Source organism: Apiospora phragmitis (assembly GCF_038363925.1).
Source record: "Apiospora phragmitis strain CBS 135458 chromosome Unknown utg000014l:1.0-1827420.0:1.0-1829600.0, whole genome shotgun sequence".
NCBI lineage: Eukaryota > Fungi > Ascomycota > Sordariomycetes > Amphisphaeriales > Apiosporaceae > Apiospora > Apiospora phragmitis.
The window spans coordinates 622963-641945 of record NW_027117414.1 but is presented as its reverse complement, the minus strand read 5'-3'; the positions used below and the strand labels follow the sequence as shown (position 1 = coordinate 641945).

General features: G+C 52.2%; 3 protein-coding genes across 3 annotated transcripts; 2 read left to right on the top strand and 1 right to left on the bottom strand.

Moving 5' to 3' along the window:
- Positions 1-2792: 2792 nt before the first annotated feature.
- Positions 2793-5011, bottom strand: PG994_014832 (uncharacterized protein; the record flags this gene model as incomplete). Its single annotated transcript, XM_066866241.1, has 3 exons — positions 2793-3107; positions 3166-3705; positions 3776-5011. Coding segments are annotated over 3 exons (2091 nt in total), but the record flags the coding sequence as incomplete, so codon positions are not given.
- A 6646-nt stretch (positions 5012-11657) lies between these two features.
- PG994_014831 (uncharacterized protein) lies at positions 11658-13713 on the top strand (the record flags this gene model as incomplete). The annotated part of the gene is made up of 2 exons (XM_066866240.1): positions 11658-12422; positions 12499-13713. The coding sequence occupies 2 exons, from the start codon at positions 11658-11660 to the stop codon at positions 13711-13713; spliced, it is 1980 nt and encodes a 659-aa protein (XP_066707916.1).
- A 3011-nt stretch (positions 13714-16724) lies between these two features.
- PG994_014830 (major facilitator superfamily transporter) lies at positions 16725-18132 on the top strand (the record flags this gene model as incomplete). The annotated part of the gene is made up of 2 exons (XM_066866239.1): positions 16725-17552; positions 17617-18132. The coding sequence occupies 2 exons, from the start codon at positions 16725-16727 to the stop codon at positions 18130-18132; spliced, it is 1344 nt and encodes a 447-aa protein (XP_066707915.1).
- Between the last annotated feature and the right edge of the window lie 851 nt (positions 18133-18983).

Below are 18983 nucleotides of genomic sequence, written 5' to 3'. Positions count from 1 at the left end.
GTTGGTAGAGAGCGGAAATGACCATGAATTAGGCCAAATGGTCGGGGACTCAGCTTCTCAGGTGGCTTATCGATTAGGGAGTGGTTGCGACCGTGTTTTTGTGTTGTTGCTCTCTCTTCCCTTCCTCCAGTTCGTGAGGGAGTGACTGGGCACGAGCCAGGTATATCGACTATTGATTACCCCGGTTCGAACTAGCAGAAGCGGGAAAAGGAGGAACGAAACCAACGGGAATGACCGGAAGGGGGAAAGCTGCAATCTCTCTAAACAATTCCTCGATCTCAGAGAAACAGTGCTGGGCAGGGATTGGCCATAGAAAAAAATAGGGACAATGTGCAACGGAGTGAGGGAAAAACAAGGATGCTGGTATCGATCACCAGTGGGAGAGTCAGAGACGGGAAGAAAATTGTGTTAAGCTCCACCGACAGTTTTTCCTTGATGACGAGATGCAGGTCTGCAAGCCTGGCATGCAAAAGATTTTAGCGAACAAGTACCTGGCCCCAAAGACCTGGGTAGCTTTACTATGCTTCTCGTCGTATGTCCAGCTTAACCTTACTGGAGCGGTAAGGCTTGAGCGGCTTGGCAGGCTGGGAAGATGGCGACATGGGTCAAGATGGGGGGGGGGGCACGGGGGGCAATGCTAGCGGCGCTAGCCGGTAGCCGATAACGCGATAAGCCGAACAGAGGTTAGCGTCCTTCGGCCCGCACTCCATCTGAGTGTCTGGCCAGAGCTTGGTTCCGTATATGCGACAGCTGTCACCTGTGCTGGTCTTGATAAGGGTTGTGGTATACCACAAGTATCACTGGGTGTTATAGTCACCAGCCACCAATAGCCTGGTCTAGTCTACTAAGGAAACAAGCATCAGTGATAGGACAGGGATGCTTGTGTATGTGTATGTGTGCGTGTGTGTGTGTGTGACAGAGTGATCCTACCGTTTCTTGGGAATCTACGCCGGGGCAAGAGGCGGATGCTTGGTTCAAAAGGGAAGCCAAGCCAGTAAGACCTAAAAACGCACAATGGTTGCCATCAAGCATTTGTCGATCCATATGCATCCCATATAGTAGTCGCAGCATTCTTGAGAAGTTTGAAGGCATTAAAATGAGGTATGATGGTTCCCTTGGGAGTTTTGAACATAGGGATAAGCTGCTTATAGTAGGTCTTTTGTTTTTGTCGGGTTGACATGATGTTGAAGTGAAGTTGAAAATATATAGGGGGTGATATAGGCGACTCACTCAAGGGAAACGGCCTCTTCAGTATCAGTGCTGCTAATGTGCTGCTAGTAATCACAGCTTGTGTTCACATATGCACACTACCCTTGACAAGAGGTCTGCCAATAAAGAAATGATGTGAGGAATCTGACGGGGCAGGACTCCGTTGAGCATTTATCTATAGAGAGACCCAGGTATTATTGGCCCATAGCGGCCATACCAGTAGCTATCGAAGAGATAGGAGGCATTGCAGCTTCTGTGACCTGCAGTCCGAGCACCAAGGGCAGGAGTCCAGTGTAGGCGTTGCAAGATCTTTGCGACGAACTAGAGATGAAGAGAACACCCACATTATATACGTGTATGCTAATAAGAGATCGCTGACTTACAGGGGACAAATTGCAAATCACATCATCTGTTTCTACATAGGTAAATGGCCAAGCTCACTCCTGAGTTTTAGGATTAACATTGCCTTGTCGTTCTTAGACTTAGTTTGTTTCCCGTATGCACTGTAGCCAGATGTGAGCTCTGTTCCCTGCCTACGCCTTAGTAAGTAGGTATGTAGGTATGTAGATATAAGAGTCTTTGGCGTCAAGTACCAACCCACCGAAGAAGAAACTTGCCTCAAGGATATTGAACAACGATTTCAGCTCGAATCCAGAATCATTGAGCCAGGACAGAAGGAGCTGCAGGTAATCACGAGTTACACGTGGGGTTACACCAGGTCACGCTCACAGAGTGCATAGGGAGAGAAGACAGGCTTGTCAATGAAATGCTTCCATCCTATGTTCCAGGCACAGAGGGACGACAAGTCCGGCTGTGATATGAAGGAGGAATAGAAAACTATATGCAGCCCCTTGCACGAGGCAAAAAAAGGCGGATATTATACTCTAACAGAAGGCTGTACAAAAGGCCCTGGCAAAGCTGTCAGCTCCTTACGGAGTAACAAGCAAGCTAGATGATTCATCCAGGGGTGTATGCGCGGGAATGCAAATCAAATCCAGTGGAGCAGTCCACTAGGCGAATACAGGCTGCCAAAATTAAACAAGCCATTGCTCGTCTGCTCTTTCCGGGGCTTCCTACGCCTGAAGCCCGGGTATGCTAATGCACAAAGGGTGCATGATGATGTCTATGGTCTCGGGAAAAAAAGACCTGCCAGGAACGCCGAGAGATACCATGCCCTCGCTCATTGCAAACCAAAACCAGTGCGATGGGGAATCTCATATGGCTCGTAACCGTCATGAAGCTTCGTAAGAGGGCCGGAAAGGCCCATTATTAAATGTAAGGGAAAATTGCACCACAGGCTGATCTGCTGAAGGCCATGGCCATAATGCTGGTGTCTGCACAGCTGTCTAGTGCAAAGGGCCAGCTGTTGGTTGCCTGGGTCCCCGAAGAAAATGGAATCAGACCGCCCACATGTCCTGGGGCACGAGGTGTTCTAGAGTCGTAGGACTCAACGCCACCTCGTTGCAAGCGGTCGGTGCTTACTCATATGTACAGCAAAAATTAGTTGGTGGATGTGCCTGAGTTTGCTGGCACAGAAACTCAGGTCTCGTGCCTGTGGCAATAAAAGTACCCGAGAGGCAGGTTCAGCATTGCGTTGGTATGGGCATCCTGTACGGATTGCAGTCGTTTCCAGAGGGGAAATATGACGTGCCAATGGGCTCATCATCGGGGGTTTGGGAAGGCCATGACTGAGGGGTTGTTGCCAGGAAAGGTAGGACGAAGCCGTTGCGGATTTCGTTGTGGACATAGGTTGCTGCGCGCTTGTAACGCTTATCTGAGTACTTCTCGAACACAGCGGCGTGATGGCGGGTGGCAATGCGACAGCAGTCCAACATCATTGCGACAATGGGCTTTAACTGATTGAACGTGTAACCGGAATAGTACACGTGATCAGGTGTCTGTCAACAAGAAATCAGTATCGTGTCACCGAATATCCATACCAGGAAGAGGACTTACCCATTCGCCCTTTTCTAGGATCAGGCGGGAAAGGCAGTGAGCACCGGCTGCCGTATAGCTGGGGGGCGTGGCCACAAAACGCTCATCCATCAGAGCGACCTCCAAAAAGTACTTGGACAAAGTTCGTGTCTCGAGGTCGTAATCATCGGCCTTGCTGATGCGTCGAAGAAAGCTCATAGGACCGGGCCAGCCTAGGCAGAATTGTAGCATACTAAGCATGAATCGCTCCGCCTTAAGGATCTCGTCGACTGTGTAACCGCTATCTACCATGTACACAATTTCCTGGACTGAGGGACAGTTAATTTCCTCATACTTGGCTGCAATGAAGATGGCCGTGGCGCCAACGAGCTGCAGCTTGCCGAGAGAGACGACCTTGAGCGAGAGGAATCGGTCGATGTAGTTTGCCGTGAGAAACAGAGTCTCCGGGAGAAGACCAAAGCGGCCATGGACTTGAACAACCCAGTCCATCAGAACACCACGCATGGACCATTGTATTTCGGTTTGCGAATCCATATAGTGAGGGTTCGGCAGCAGCGAGATCTATGCGGCGGTTCGAGCGTTAGTTTCTGCCAAGCCCCTTTGCTAATGTGAACATCAGAGTCAGACTTACCTCCATCTCTCGCATATACTCGAAGATCTCATCACCGTATTCTGCTACCATACTGATATCCCATTGATCCTCTTCGATCTCCTCGATGGTCCGCTTGCTCTCTACCACCTCCTTTGCCTGTTCCAGCTCTGTCTGGCCCTTCTTACCAAGCTTAGGGGGAAACATAACGGTCATTTCGAACCCCGTAGAGGTACGGGTAGGGTCGTTGTTGCGGAACGAGTGGGCTGTGGTGAAACCCTGGTCGTCGTAGAACTCTTCTTCGTCGTCGTCTGAGATCTCAATGACTTCCGGCGCAGAGTCGTGGTGGGACAGAAGGTAGTTAGCATCCACATCGGCACTTCCAACGTCAGGTCTGCTTGACCCAGCCGCCTCGGAGACAGAAGGGACGAGTTTTAGAGCACCCTCTTCAGGCTCTTCGTCCTGGTACTCGTGAGACTGGTGATCCTCTTGGGGCAACTCCTCGACAGCGTCCAAGTAAGGCGTTTCGGAGACGTTGTCCTCTTCGGGATAGGAAACCCATGTACGGTTAGTGGTCTGCTGGGCAGTCTTCAAAGCCGGCTGGCTCTGATGGTGTCGGGGCTGGCGCGGTACAGCCTCCAATTGAAGAGCAGAGGAATTGTCGGGCTCCGGGGAAGGAATGACAAGGCCCTTCAAAGACTCCAGGTTCGAAGACTTAACCTCCCCACCCGATGTAGCCGGGCGAGGGAAGCTGTCGTGGTAGATGGATGTGGTAGCTCGCTTCGATGCGGCAGCCCGGGCAGGTGCCTGAGCAGGAAGTTGCGAGGTACCTTGTTTCGAAGACATGATGTAATTACCACCACTTGCCGAAGGAAGGCTCGACAGGCCACTCTTGGAGGATGGTCGCTGCGCTGGGCGCGCAAAAGCAGCATCCTTGGCGTTCTTGGGTCCACGAGCTCGAACCTGGTTTTCCTGAGATGTCGAAATTGCAGCTGAAGCGGCGACGACTAATGTAGCGGAAGGCACGCTCAGAGCCGAGGCTCGCGGCTTGGCTGCAAGCTTGGGCTCATCAGGAAGAATAGCCCTGACTGTGTTGCTTCGGTCTGCGAAAGCAGTGCGCTTGGCCGCGGTTTGGAGAGTTCCTGTGACAGGCTGGAGCAGGTTACCAGTCGACTTGTATCTCTGATGAAGCGATTGCTGCTGTTGCTGCTGCTTGGCATGATTTGGGTCCATGTTTTCGTTACCTGCAACCGCGAAGGTTCGCGCAGGTCGGAAGGGCTATTCGAGCAAGATATCGTCAGTTCTACCGTACCAAACCAAAGAGCTGAGAAAGCATGTACATGGATGCGCTTTGGGTGGATAAAGATAGGAGATGGTTTGCTGGGTCAAGACCAGGTTGGCAGAAAACGGAAGCGCGTCAAATCGTCCGATCCATAAAGCTGCACTCTCAATAATCCGATGGTGGACCACCAGGCTTCACTTGAGCGCGTCGAGGAATACCACTGTTCAGGTGAAGCTGTACCAGATCAAGGCGATTTGGCCTGATACTCATCATGGTCTGAGGCACCCCAGCGAACCATGGCAAAGTGAACCGTCGAAAGCGTGAATGCGATACCGACAATGGAAATACAAGAATGGCTGGGTGAACTGATGGATGTATGGGGGGTGGGCTGCGGGTGCAGTGGTAGGTGAATGGTTGGTTAACTTACTCTGGCATCCATGGTGCAGGAGATGGTTGATGGTGTTGAGATGTCGGATAGCTCTACTTGATGAAGCTATTGACTCTTGTATAAGAGCTGTCCTGTTCAGCAGCGGGCCGGATAAGGCGAGCAGTACCGTCGAAAATAGACAACTGCTGAGGTCTGCAATGATGTACAAGCTGTAGAAAAGGGCGGCGACCAAAATTGATGGACAATGGCTCGTCAATGCATCCAATATCGCAAGGTGGCTCGTGTTGTTAAGCGCAATCAAACTTGTAGTTAGATCGTGTTTATGGATAACAAGGTTGTCGCGTTATCCCCTGTATGTTAGATGCTGTGTCGAGTTGTGCAAGGCCGCAGGGCAGAGGAATCGAGGGCTAAGGCATGTGCAATGGGTCGGATCGCAGGAAGAATGAGGGTTGAGAGCCTCTCACAGTCCCATCGGGTTACTTCAATCGAGGGAACGACATAAAGAAGAACCCCAGGAATGGCCACGGCTGTTGTGATGACCTCGAGGAACCAGTCAATAAACAACCTGGAATGGAATAAACATTGGACCAAACTTGCATTGAGGGTACCCAGCTACATCCACTCAGACGAACCGGACTGGTAACTGGGGGCCGCAGTGGGTGTTGCTCCCTGAGATAAGGTGGAGAGACGGCACCGACCTGGCTGAGCACTCGCCAGCCAATGGATGCGATGCATCATTTGCGACAAGCTGAACTCTCTGCCAAGCGTGTCTTTGCTTTTGCTTCTCGGCCTGTGCTATTCTAGTATGAGGTAGGTATTGTGTGTATGTGTATGTGTATGTGCACGTGTGCAAAGCGAACGCCGGCCAGAGCCAACCAACCAACCACATGAGCATATCAAAAAAACACCACTTCCCTGTGAGACAAGTTCACCGGGCAATGGCCAGATTCGGTATCAAGGTCAAACAATTGAATCATTTCCACACATCGACTTACTATGTCGTACATACATACATACCTAGGTGTAGGATGCCTGGGCATTTAACACTCCTGAGGAAAAGAAGCAAGCTGTGCGACAATTCAATGCACCAGTGTTCACACCGCAACGTGCGAAGTAATAGGGGTCGGTTCGCATACACAAACCGTCTTTTTCGGTAATGAAGAGGAAGATATTTAATCTTCGAGAAAAACCCGCCCGGCAGGGGTGCTAGGCGGCATCGCGGCATAAGTCATAACAGCAAGCAAATGTTAGGTGTGGGCACACTGGTGGCTGAGGTTCCATCCATCGGTGCTGCCGGAGAGAGTTGAGCGAACGAGAGAGATCGAGGAGCGGGGAAACCGTTTTTCCACTTCACAAACTTGGGGCAAAGTTGGAGCCAAAATATCTGACATCATCGTCGCGTCTCCCCAGGAAAGAGATCAATCAAGATAAGACGATAAAGGCACCACAACATCGGTAAAGCATTTGCGCAATTACGAAACTCGGCGCAAACGGGTCTAGAACTGATCTATTGGAGCGATTTCTATATGCGACGACCTGAGGTGTCCGTAACGGCTCTTGTTGATCTTTTGGGATCTTACGCGTTCTGTCGAAAGTCAATAGACCAGCTAAACGCGAGATCACGTGAATCACTTTAGGAGAGGGGGTTGAGTGAAAAGGTCGCATTAACCATGTTTTTAAAGCATTGCCATGAGGGCGCGTAATGCGATTTAACAATCGTGAACGTTATTTACCTCCTATCAACCACTCTTTGCAGCCCTCGTACACGACACGCGCTGTGGAGTGACTGCTTGTCGGCCTTAGGAAGTGGCCGCCTTACTGTTGCCGTTGTTATTGTTGTTGTTGTTGTGCCTCTCTGTATGTGATGCGCCCAAGGCAATCTTCCGGTCGCAAGGCGACTGACTAACGTCAGCTTTTTACTGACCTTCGGGATCCGTCGCTCTGACTATTACTTCATTCTGGCTTTTTGAATCATGCAGCCATCGTTGTTAACATACTATAGATTGCATCAATATGTCCCTATATTCCTGATGACAGCCAACCCCCATCGCTGACCACCCAACTACTGGGCTACCTGCTGGAAGTGATATAGATTGAACCGCAACCTGGGACTCTGAGGTTATGGACAAGGCCATTTATGGGCTTATTCTACCAGTCCAGTAGATGTCAAACAGTTTGATCACGAGATGTCTCGTATGACACCATCTCGTCTTTTCGGTATTATCCAGGCAGACGGACATGAGGGACCTTGACGGCACAATGTTCGAACTTTCGTACTCCTGGAGATTTCGGTAGCCGTAGAGCAGTCGTAATCGCGCATATTCATTGGCCAGGACGATATATATCCGGCACAAAATGTTACTTAATTACATGAAGAGAAGCGAAATGCTATGCGGGGAGGTTTCAGAACAACAAACTAGTGCATGCTTGCGTTCTCTACGCAATCGACTCTCATCATTTGTGGGCTTGATGAGAGGCCGTATAGTAGGGCCATATATCCCAGGCAGAGAGAGGTAGGTAAGGATCGCATCGACTGCAAATCGCCGTAGACCAGTCGCCTTCTTAAAGACAGGCGGGTTCGCTGCCTCAGAAAGTGTCTACATACCTACCGAGGGTAATAGCTCCTTGCTTGTTTTGTTGGGTCACCCCCACGTTTTCATAGGTTCGAGAGTGGGAAGTCGGGATTCACGGACGGATGACTATGGACACTAGCCAGGTATGCGTGCATTAAAGCACCGAGAAGCTCTCGCCTTCCCATCTTCGCTTCTGGACTCGTGTTTGACGCACAATGAGCATTGGTTCCGGAGCCCAAAAGGTAAGTACATGGCAAGATGGCCATCGACTGACAACTGTCATTCCAGGGTAGTATGGACCCTCAATTGCGGTGTAGAATCATATACCTGGTTGCTCATGAATATGGGGAGGTTAGAAAACACAACACCGCACTCGGCAGGCTTCCTATTGGGCCCTGCGCTCCATCGCAAGCGGTCTAGATACTACTAGTCGACCAGAAGGTCAGAAAGGCACGACCTGGCGATCACCGGCAGAGAAGTTTGCATGTCGACCACGCATACTGTGCGTATTAGGGAAAAACCATGAGTTGGGAAGCTCCATACTACATACCCGCACGCATACCAACCGTCATTAGGTAAGTGATGTATGTATACCTGCCTACTACGTAGACTGTGGCGCATTCGTCTACCAACCCGTCCAGCCAGTGTCTGATTTCCTGTCGTTCGCATCCGTTACAAGCATATGAATATATGTATCTTCCATAGTGGAGATAATTTATCACGCGCTCGCGAATACAGGCCATCCAGCAAGCTACCACCCAGGCTTCTGGGGGCGAATTCGAGATTGGCGCAAGCGATTGCTCTCAACATCAATGGCAGATTCGATGCGATTTTAGCGGCGCATTGGAGGGACACAATTATGCGATCGCCAATAGAGGGGTGTTATTGAGCTTGGCCTGAGATGGGGCCGCCAGCGCATGTCGGTCCCAATTCAAACCAATTGTCGCTAGCCATTGGACCAGGCAAACTTTTGTTGCTGAGACCCGGCATTATTATCCAAAAGGCATTGGATATTTTGGTTTAGGTACGTGCTGGCTTGGTCATGTTTGATGCCTGAACAAGTAAAGTAGGCAGGTAGGTAGGTAATAAGCGAATATACTTTGGCGTCCTGTGTGGGAACGTGTGTGTGCTGCTTGCTGCTATTCCTATTTAAGATTTTCTAGTCCGGCACGGTGAAACACGAAACATGGAAGAGAGTGTGTCGACTGCCAATGATGATTCCTCAGACGGCAGGATATCTAACCCACCTTGCCCAGGCCGACAAGACAGCAAGAGAGAGAGAAGAAACCCCTGTCTCCGGCTGGCGCATGCAGAATGCACTCATAATTGGTCCAGCCAGGCTGTGCCATCCCAAATAACACCTGACAAAACTACGCCCTTACTCAGAAGTCCCCGACAACAACGACGCGGGTGGGCGGGCGGCTTGCGCTGAAAGCTCCCGGCGGCGGCGCGAGTGAGATGTCTACTGGCAGCTGCCCCCATGCAAGCACACGACAAGTGCTACATGTAGTAGCTCCGATGGTGGGATGCGCCCAAGCAAACAAAGCTCGAAGGTTGAAGTGATGGTAGTATGCACAGATGCCAATCCGCCTTCTTATTGTTAGCGATGCTCCAGTCCGAACCTTTGGGGGAAGCTTGCTGGGTTAGGATGGCCCGGACTGGCAGACTGGCAGACTGGATAGATAGAGATGATGGCAGAATGTGGAGCACAAGCGCAACCGGTCCCCACACCCCTTCCATGTTGTCGCATGAGATAGAGATAGTGGGCGGGCGCAAAGTAGTGCGAGAGAGAGCCAGATGGTCACATTATGTGTAGACACGACAGGATGGGTTGTCGTGCCTTTTCTTTTTCGCAAAGCCGCTGACCCTGTCGCCAATGATCGCAGCGATCCGTATAGGCTGGCCACTCCGCGTTTAAGTGTCTAGTGGCCGTTTGCGCCAGACAGCGGCCCATGCTACGTAAGGTAATAATAAACTACATGTACCTACGTTGATGATACGAAGTCCGATCAGGTATGGAGTCCATACGAAAGAGGACCGCAAATCTTTCGCCCGCGAAATATGAAACTTAGGAAATCGATCTCGATAAATACATGGGTTATTATGAAAGGGCGCCTGTCAGCGCAGCTACTGGCAAAGTCGAAGCGGTAGGTTGATTCCGGGTGATGCCGCCGCGCATTGTTGCGCATCCCCTCGAGAGCGCACACTTTGCGCCGTACCGGTACTGGTACTCGAGCTCGAGCAGGGCAGTCCATTGGGGATAGGACAAACAAATCAAGGCTTATATACAGAACTACCATAGGTCCATATATGTTTATAGAAAACAACCGACTTATCCAGGAGCACGTCAGGTCGGTGAAGAGTGATGGCTGTCGCTCTCTAATCGAGCCGAGAGAGCTGAGACTTTGCCTAACCGCCCCAAGTTGGTGTGTGTGTGTGCGTGTGTGGTGTAAGAGCGGAGATGTAAGGAATCTTCAAATGCAGCAATGTGCACTAGGTACGGAATGGAAGGGCCAGCAAGAAAAGCGACAGATTCGCCGCCGGGGCAGCAGCAAACGTACGTGGTCAAGACAGAGGAAAATAACACGACCAGTTTCCAGTATTCCCAGCCAAAGACAGATTGGGTATCGAAACGTCCGTCGTCTTCTGCAAGAGCTTCTGGCGGCAAAAAGGGCAAGAGGGAAAAGGGCCCATGATGGTATGCAGGCCAGGTATTGGTACCTGTGTCACTAGTCTGTCCTGCGGCCGGCCCATACCCATTGATACGCATTTCACCTCTTCAAACCTGACCTGCGCTCCCGCTTCTCTAACTCCTCACTTTCAATCTGCGGGAGATCCCATCCAAACAGGGCCATTCTGCTGTCGTTTATTCTGGGAAAGCATCCTAACTCATCTGCGAGTCCATTGATCCTCAGGATACTCTCCCTACTCCTCCCACGCCTCTCCGTCTTCTCGCAAAGCCCAGGCCTCTGTGCTGCTTGTTGCCCACGTCCGTGAACTTGGCTCAAATTCGAGTGCACAATATTCAACGCATCAATACGCAGCCTCCCAACAGTTGATCTGTCTCCTGGTAAGTCGAATCTGCTATCAATCGCCATGCGATCGAATACAACATGTTACTTCATATCCCTATCTCCCCCCTTTTCCCGTATGGCACTTCCAACTCTGGCACTCGCTCGATTCGCTCGGTTCGAGAAATATCGCTCTCCCGAGTCCCCCGACATGCGATGCACATTCAACATCATTTTCCCTCTACACGGTGCCCTTTCTCTATTTCATACTCGATCATGAGCCATATATCTAACCATCAATGTAGTTTATACGGCCTCAAGAGAAATTGTTGGTCGCCAGATCGTCACCGCAGTTGTGCGATCCTCGTGCCCCGGCCCTGACCGCTCGACCAATCACCGCACATACTACGTCCTTCGGAACGACAGGACTCCCAACAAGAACGAAACCCTCGACTGAGCATTCGAATACATCTATACACTTGAAAATCGAGTCTGTTGTCGAGAGAAAAGTTCTCCATCCTGCGGGTTTCTCTGAGCACCCCCCTTCCCACATAACCGCCGGGCGCTCTCAGCCATCCCGCGCAGGCGCCTTCCATCAATTCGACCATCAGCTTTCCCCTGTATTCTAAACAACACCACTATCACATTATATTACTAGAAGGATCACAGAATGGCTTCTGCTTCGCCCGTGGAAAGCTATTCGGGCTATTCCGCGGCCAGACTCAGTAACGGCAGTGAATCGCCAGTGCGACCAGTCGAGCCCAAACATGTCGCATTCGAACTACTCTTTCCTGAATCCCCCCAATACCGAGCGCGCCTCCCTTTGCGAGTTCAAATCTTCCCCCATGATAGCACCGAGTCCATTGTGACCACTGTCAAAAATTTCTACGGCCTATACTCGGGCCCGAACGGGAGCAAGGGCGTCAGTTTTGAAGATGATCGAGGCAACACGCTCATTGCCAGATATGAGAACTTCAGGAACCACATGGTTGTCTATGTCAGAGTCATAGAAGGTTCTCCGCCAGCATCCGGCCCATATCCTGCCAGCTCCTACCCGCCAGCCCCGATGGGAACTCCAGCGTATAGCCAAGGAGATTATGCGCCCCAGTCTGCTCAGCAAGCGATTGGCCAGCACATCTCCAGGCCCGCTTCAAGAACGTCGCGAATGCGCAGTCCCTCTCCTAACGGTCGTGGGCGACGTAGCACGTCTGTTGGCACTAACCCCGCCGCGGGAAAGAAGGGTCGCTCCCGCTCGTCCAAGAACCGCGGCCCCAACTATGATAATCACAGCGATAGTCTAAATGGCTACAGCAGTGGCGACAATGGTGCCGGCTCCGTCACCAGCAAAGTCAAGGAGCAGATTGGAAATACTGATATCAGCGTGGAGAACATAGTTGAAGGCGGCCGCCGTAAGCGTGCCAAATTCGAGAGCTCTGTAAGTCCTTGTCTCATCCCAACCAAGCCTAGGCCTTTACAGTTTGGATATCCTCTAATGGATCTCGCCACCATAGGAGCTTCCACTGTTTGCGCCGCCGCAGATGCCTGCTGCTACCTCGAATCCGTCCGTCTCGCCGGCCAGGCGAGTCGAGCATCAACGGCCTGCCCTGCCTTTCGCCCACCCGGGTCAGAATCCCTTCACCAACCCGCGGCCATTGCAATCGCCCCAAAGCTACAGTACTGGATATAATCACATTGGCACTTTCGCAACCCCAGTCACAGAGCCCAGACGCCACCGTGGAAGCATTGGCTATCCTGCAGTTCCGGGCATTCTGCCCACTCCAGACCCGACCGTCGGTAGTTGTATGTCGGAGGAAGACAAAGACGTTGCTATTCAGCTCATGCGGCTTGGCGAGATGTCCAATATCTCGCATGGCCGGACGTCGGCCTCGACGTTAGATGACACCTTCAGCGGCAAGGCTGATGCTGCCTCTTCCACTGGCGCAACGAGTGATAGCGAGAGCGGCAGTGATGGTGAGCTCCACGCTGCTCGTCGACAAAAGTTGGATCTGTCAGGCGCGAGTCGCAAGATGTATCAGACCACCGAGAGCCACTTCCTACCGCATCGGGACAGTGCCGCCGCTAGTGGTGACGACGCCGATTACGAGGATGGTGCCGAGGAAGGTAGCGCTGGAACCAAGTCGGGCCCCAGCAAGAAATCCCAAAATGCCGGAAAGCCACGCTTGCCTGCTTTGAAGGCCAACAAGCCCAAGATCAACAAGGTGTCCAAGCCCTCGAATGGCACCAAGGTCAAGAAGTCAACCATTCTCCCACCCAGCGGCCCTATGTCGCCTACCTCGTTACCTGCGCAGTCGCGTAAGCCCTCAATCACGACGCCCCTTGTCCCCGGACAGCCGGGCGAGGATGATCAGCCAGACCTGTCAACTAAGCCTCGCTGTCAGAGGTGTCGCAAGAGCAAGAAGGGCTGCGATCGCCAGCGGCCCTGCGGTCGCTGCCGTGACGCTGGCCTCAGCGCAGACCAATGCGTTAGCGAAGACGAGGGCAACGGTCGTAAAGGCCGTTATGGTCGCCACATGGGTGTACCATTGAAAAACACCGAGGCTTCTGGTCAGCCTCCTCTTCTGCCAGCTGCCCCGATCGGCATGCCCGCCCCTGTATCGCAAGCTGACAAAACAAGAAGCGCAAGCGGTAGAATCTATGGGCTCGTTCCAATTCGGTGGCTTCCAGTCCGAGGCCCATTCCCAATAAGCCGAAAGGAAACGTCATAAGAAGGCACTGCTCTTCCTAGGCTCCCATGGAATGCCTTTTCGCGCCACGCCCATAGCTTCTCTTTAGGACGACGCACTCAGCAGGGTCTGACATCTTGCTATAACAGGACATCATATATGCTTGTGGGTGGCATGTCTGCCTGTCGGTATAGGCAGGGGAGATGCATGGGGGATATGATGGATCTAATATTGCAGTAATCAAGCTGCTTCCACTCCTTTATAGCCACTTATGTGGGCACGGTTCAGGCGTTTGTGTCGTCCTTTCTGATTTTCACGCTACGCACTATCACTACTTGTCAATCTACCAACGACAACACAGTACAAAAAGTTTCAATGTTGGAAATACGTATGCGGGGTAGTCGGGGTGCAGGATCATAGAAGAGCAAGCGATTGACTGAGCGAGCGTATGATGAGAAGAGAAGAAAAGCAATGTGTTGGCAGTCATAGGTTTCCCTGGGGTTCGACTTGGGGGAGGCCGATGGTATTGGCGTATTGGAGATATAAGCTCTCTGATGTGCTTGGTGATGGAATAGCTCTTTGAATTTTTGTGCCAAGGCTATTTGATTTGGTTTCTTCCCTGTCTGTCTCTTTGTGTTTGATTTTGCTGCTCAATATGGATGGATGGACAGATGGACAGGAACCGGGAGGCCAAGCGGGAGCGCGATGGTTATCAACCTTGTCTAGTACGTACAGCAGCTTGTTGTTCTAGTGCCAAAATAGCGAATTGGTCCGTCTCGAATATTTGTGATGTGTGCCCTAGTAAGGTGGTGGATTGATCCGTCTGGTTACGTATTTGTAGCAAGTAAATCGCTTGGGAGAAATCGGTGTCCTCGGAGTCGGAGTTTAGAGGAGACTCGATCCGGTACGTACTTCTAGAAGGATACGAACATGAAGAACGCCAATCGGTTAGTGATGGGATGGACTCCTCCCTGATCCGGGCCCCCTCACTTGCCACCTGCGCTTGGCCAGCGGTCTCGACTATTGAAGCCATCGTCAATCCGCAAATATATGGGCCTCGTAATGTGACATAACCAACCTCAGATCCAGAGTAGGACAAGCAGTGACCTCGCCCCCAACGAAAGTCAGCACACTTACACACGTCCAGGCACAGCGCACAGGCTTTCGCCGTAGTCCTGGCCCTGGGAATCGAGTTGCGAGCCCCAAAAGTCACTGACCCGACCCGCTCCCTCCAAAGCAGCGTGCGTTGCCCACCATTTTCACTGAGAGTCGGGGATCATAATAAAACAGTTGGGGGAAGCCCCTGGGTAGTCGGTAGTGGCAAGGGGTAACACGGACAGCAACTGCGACGAATCGAGATGTTTGGAAGTGGTGTTATAGCCATTGCTCCATCTAGAGACATATAAATATAGCAGATGCCTTGGAAGTGAAGCAGCGATGCATATGGACGATGTATTGTCGTCTAAAGCGGCATCCAAGAATTGTGGGGTAATCATGTCGGCAACGACCGTCGCTAACGTTGATCCCGGTTGGTTGATCCCGGTAGCCCCGGTGCAGGCCAGCTGGTAGAAGCTGCGATGGCTCGACCATCTCGCCAGCCGTCGCACACCCCTTGAGGGAGGCGATATTGGCATGGACTTGGTCGCCAGAGCTTTGCGACTCGGAACATGCGCATACATTTGCACATTGGGAGGGGGCGTGGAAAATGCAGGATTCGGTGACGTTGAAGTTGAGTTGGAAGTAGCCTCGTCGGAACCCTGCAAAGATCGAAAGACACGGGTGGGGCTGCCAATCAGGGGTCCTGGCAGACGCCAGCTCCTGTCAGCCCCTCGCTGCACTGCCAGCTAGCAAGCCACCGGGGCGAGCTCGGGGTTAAGGAATTTTGTAACCCCATCTCATGATATTTTTTAGACAAAATTCACCCGCCGCACCCCTCCCTAGTTTGAGAGCCACCATTCAAAGGCGGCATGCTACTACTATGAGCTTGGAGCAGCCCCCTTTCCTAGCTGACTCGATCAGCGCCCCACCTATAGGTGATGTTCAAGCCGTCTACGCGCCCTGCCGGTATCAACGAAACCTGACACTTGTCTGGTTTGGGGAGTCGCAACCCATTGCACCATTTTTCGAGATCCGTTCATCTTCTCGACGGCAGCCCACGTAGGCGATTTACCCTTACATTGGAGAACGACGGTCAGCATGCGGGCGGAGGTTGTGATCCTTTCGAAATGCTGCTTTAAGACAAGCATCGCCATGTGAGATGATGCCGGGGGCTCAGCCCGAGCCCGATGCAGGGACGCTGGATGGTACGATCTCGTTGGGCGTTGCAACAATCCCTGGAAGAACCAGGGTCCTGCTGCTTGCCTGCCCGAGTTATGTCCCCGAACCAGTCGGCGCACTTTCGCATGCGGAGTGTCAAGCTTGACAAATTTCGTCCCAGGTGATCGTGACATCGTGAGCCCGGAGCTTCACGATGTTTCGGCGTAGGCGGTGAGATAAAAAAAAAAGATTGCTAGAGCGCCCGCTGTCGTCGCGTCGCAACGCTGCTTTTTGACAGGCCTATACTGCGAATAGAAGCAGTAGAAGCACCGGGGCCCAGTTTCCCAGGTTCCCCGGTCCGCTAGAAGCCCAGAAAGTCAGAAACGTGGTCCCGTCAGAACGGTCAGGTAGACCGGTCCAGGCCTGGGGCGACTTCTGATATCAATAAATTACTACTCCACCTCGATGGGCCGCGGATCATGAGCCCTCCACGTCCGTTAACGGAACATGGCAACCCTGGATGCACCGCAAAGTTGGGTCATGATGGCTGCAAAATGCTATCGTGATGAGTTTCCTGTGGGTAATGACTTGGAGCCTGACTTGAGCCTGGGCTTCGGCGGGCCCCAGCGCCTGGGTGAGTATATAGGAGCAGGACGGCGGCGTACTTGACGATAACCATCAGCATCAGCTTCTCCGGACAGCTTTCCCCCAATACCTTCGGCAGTCTCGAGATCATACTGCAAATCATTCATACCTTGTTACCGGCCTTTAATAGACCTAGTGCAATCTTGCCGGTCATGTCTTCTACCCAAAACCTCGAGAAGAAGGATGGAGTTACAGTCTCTGTTGTCCCGCTCTCCGAAAGTCAGGTCTCGCTCTCTAGCCTAGAATCTGGCACACCGGCCCCTGGTACACCGTCATCCGAAAAGGCAGAAGATGAGGCGCCCGACGGAGGGTGGATGGCGTGGCGTCAGGTTATAGCCGGCCACTTCATCAACGCCATCTCGTGCGGGTACTCTGCCACGTTCGGCATCTACCAGCTCTACTACACAGAAGCACTCAACCTACCCGCAGCCCAGATCGCCTGGATCGGCTCCTTTCAGATCTTCCTGAACTCCCTGGTTTGCCTAGCGGGAGGTAGCCTCTCCGATGCGGGCTACGCGCGCCACTGTGTCTGGGCAGGGTCCCTTTGCGTGCTGATCGGCACTTTCATGACGAGCATTGCCACCGAGTACTACCAGATCTTCCTCGCGCAAGGAGTCCTGCAGGGGTTTGGGCTTGGGTTGATGTTCATGCCCTCCACATCCGTCGTGAGCTCGTACTTCAAGCGCAAGCGCTCCTTGGCTCTCACGATTGCCTCCGCCGGCACAGGCACCGGAAGCATCGTGTTCCCTGCTACGGTCCAGTTCCTCATCCCCAAGATAGGGTTCGCCTGGGCCGTCAGGTGCTCAGGGTTTGTGGCAGTGGTCATCTGTGTTGTTGGCTGCCTACTCCTGAAGCCTCGTCTTGCCCCCCGGAAGGGTGTTGCTATCGTGGAGGTCAAAGCCTTCAAGGAGGTCCCCTACGTACTGTTCGCAGTGGGGACTTGGTTCTTTTACTGGGCTCTGTATTTCGGTTTCTTCTACGTACGTATCCTCTCTGCCCCTCCTTCATCTCATCATCGGTTCTTGGCTTACCCATAGCAAACAGATCACCAGTTTTGCGTTGACATTACCCGGTGACGTTTTCACCCCTACGTCTACGGTGAATCTTCTGCTGGTCACTAACGCCGTGTCGACGCCGGCCCGGGTGTTCATTGGCTGGACCGCCGACAACCACCTCGGCCCCTTCAACACCTACATCCTCGCCGTCGCATCACTGGCGGTCACACTGTTCACCTGGACCGCGGTGACGACGGGCCCCGGCATGTACATCTGGGCGGCGGCGTTCGGCATCACCAGCGGTGCGGCCCAGGCTGCCTACCTCGGGGCCATTGCCAGGCTCACCAAGGACCCCAAGCGGATCGGCGTCCGCATCGGCATGATCTTCGGCATCACCTCGTTCGCGGTGTTGGCGGGGCCACCCACGGCCGGCTCGATCATCGAGGCCACAGGCGGCACTTATCGCTGGGCCCAGGTCTGGGGAGGCAGTGTGGAGCTGCTCTCTGTCGTGATCCTTCTTGTCGCGAGGCGGTTTCTTACCCGCGGCCTTTGGGTTGTTATTTAATAAGAGCTTGACAGAATGTGTTTGGTCAGTCAGGCAGTCCGCAGCCTCGTAATTCGACGAAGTGGTTTTAGGGGCTGCTGGTTGGCCTGTTTGTCTGTCTTCTAAAGATGTCAGCTTGGGAGTCGGCATGTCTTTTCTTCTTCTTTTTTCTAAGGTTCTTAGACTCGGGTGGCTTCTGATTGTTGGTCGGTATTTAGCGAAGCGATGTTGTTTGGGATTGTCAGCATGGCGTCTTGTGGTGTCAAAAAATTGGGTAGAGAAATCGGTCATGACATTCACGAAACATGCATGGGAGCGGGATATTGGGTTTAGTTGGTCCTATGAGACCGAAACGACGGGTACATAGAATGATACGGGGTTATAATTCCATAATACTAATTACTCACTTACACTCTTACTCGTTTTGTCTCCAAGATTTGAATCTCGGAATTCAATTGGTTCAGTCTAATTCCACGACTCCATTCCAGCATATTGATGACTTGTAAAGATAATCAAATGTCAATAGTGGCGATTGCCATGATTGCATGGCTAGTATTAGTAAATATCTGGTCAACATTATCCAGCTACTTTTATCCGTCCGTGGCGTGTCGTATGCATATAGCCTGCATCCTGTAAGTAAGATGCAGGGTGCAGGTGCAGGATGCCATGTGTGTGTTCTAAATACGTACATGTTGCCTGTCCATCACTTCCACTGTCGAATTGTCCAATGGGCACTCTGCCATGGTCGTCTTTGTAAGGGGGCGCACATACATCGGGTAAGTTGACTTTCTCAATCCCATTGTTCAATAGGATTGGCCATGTTAGCTAGCGAGCGTTATTTGCTTGCGCGTGTGATCCTCTCTTCTCGAGGA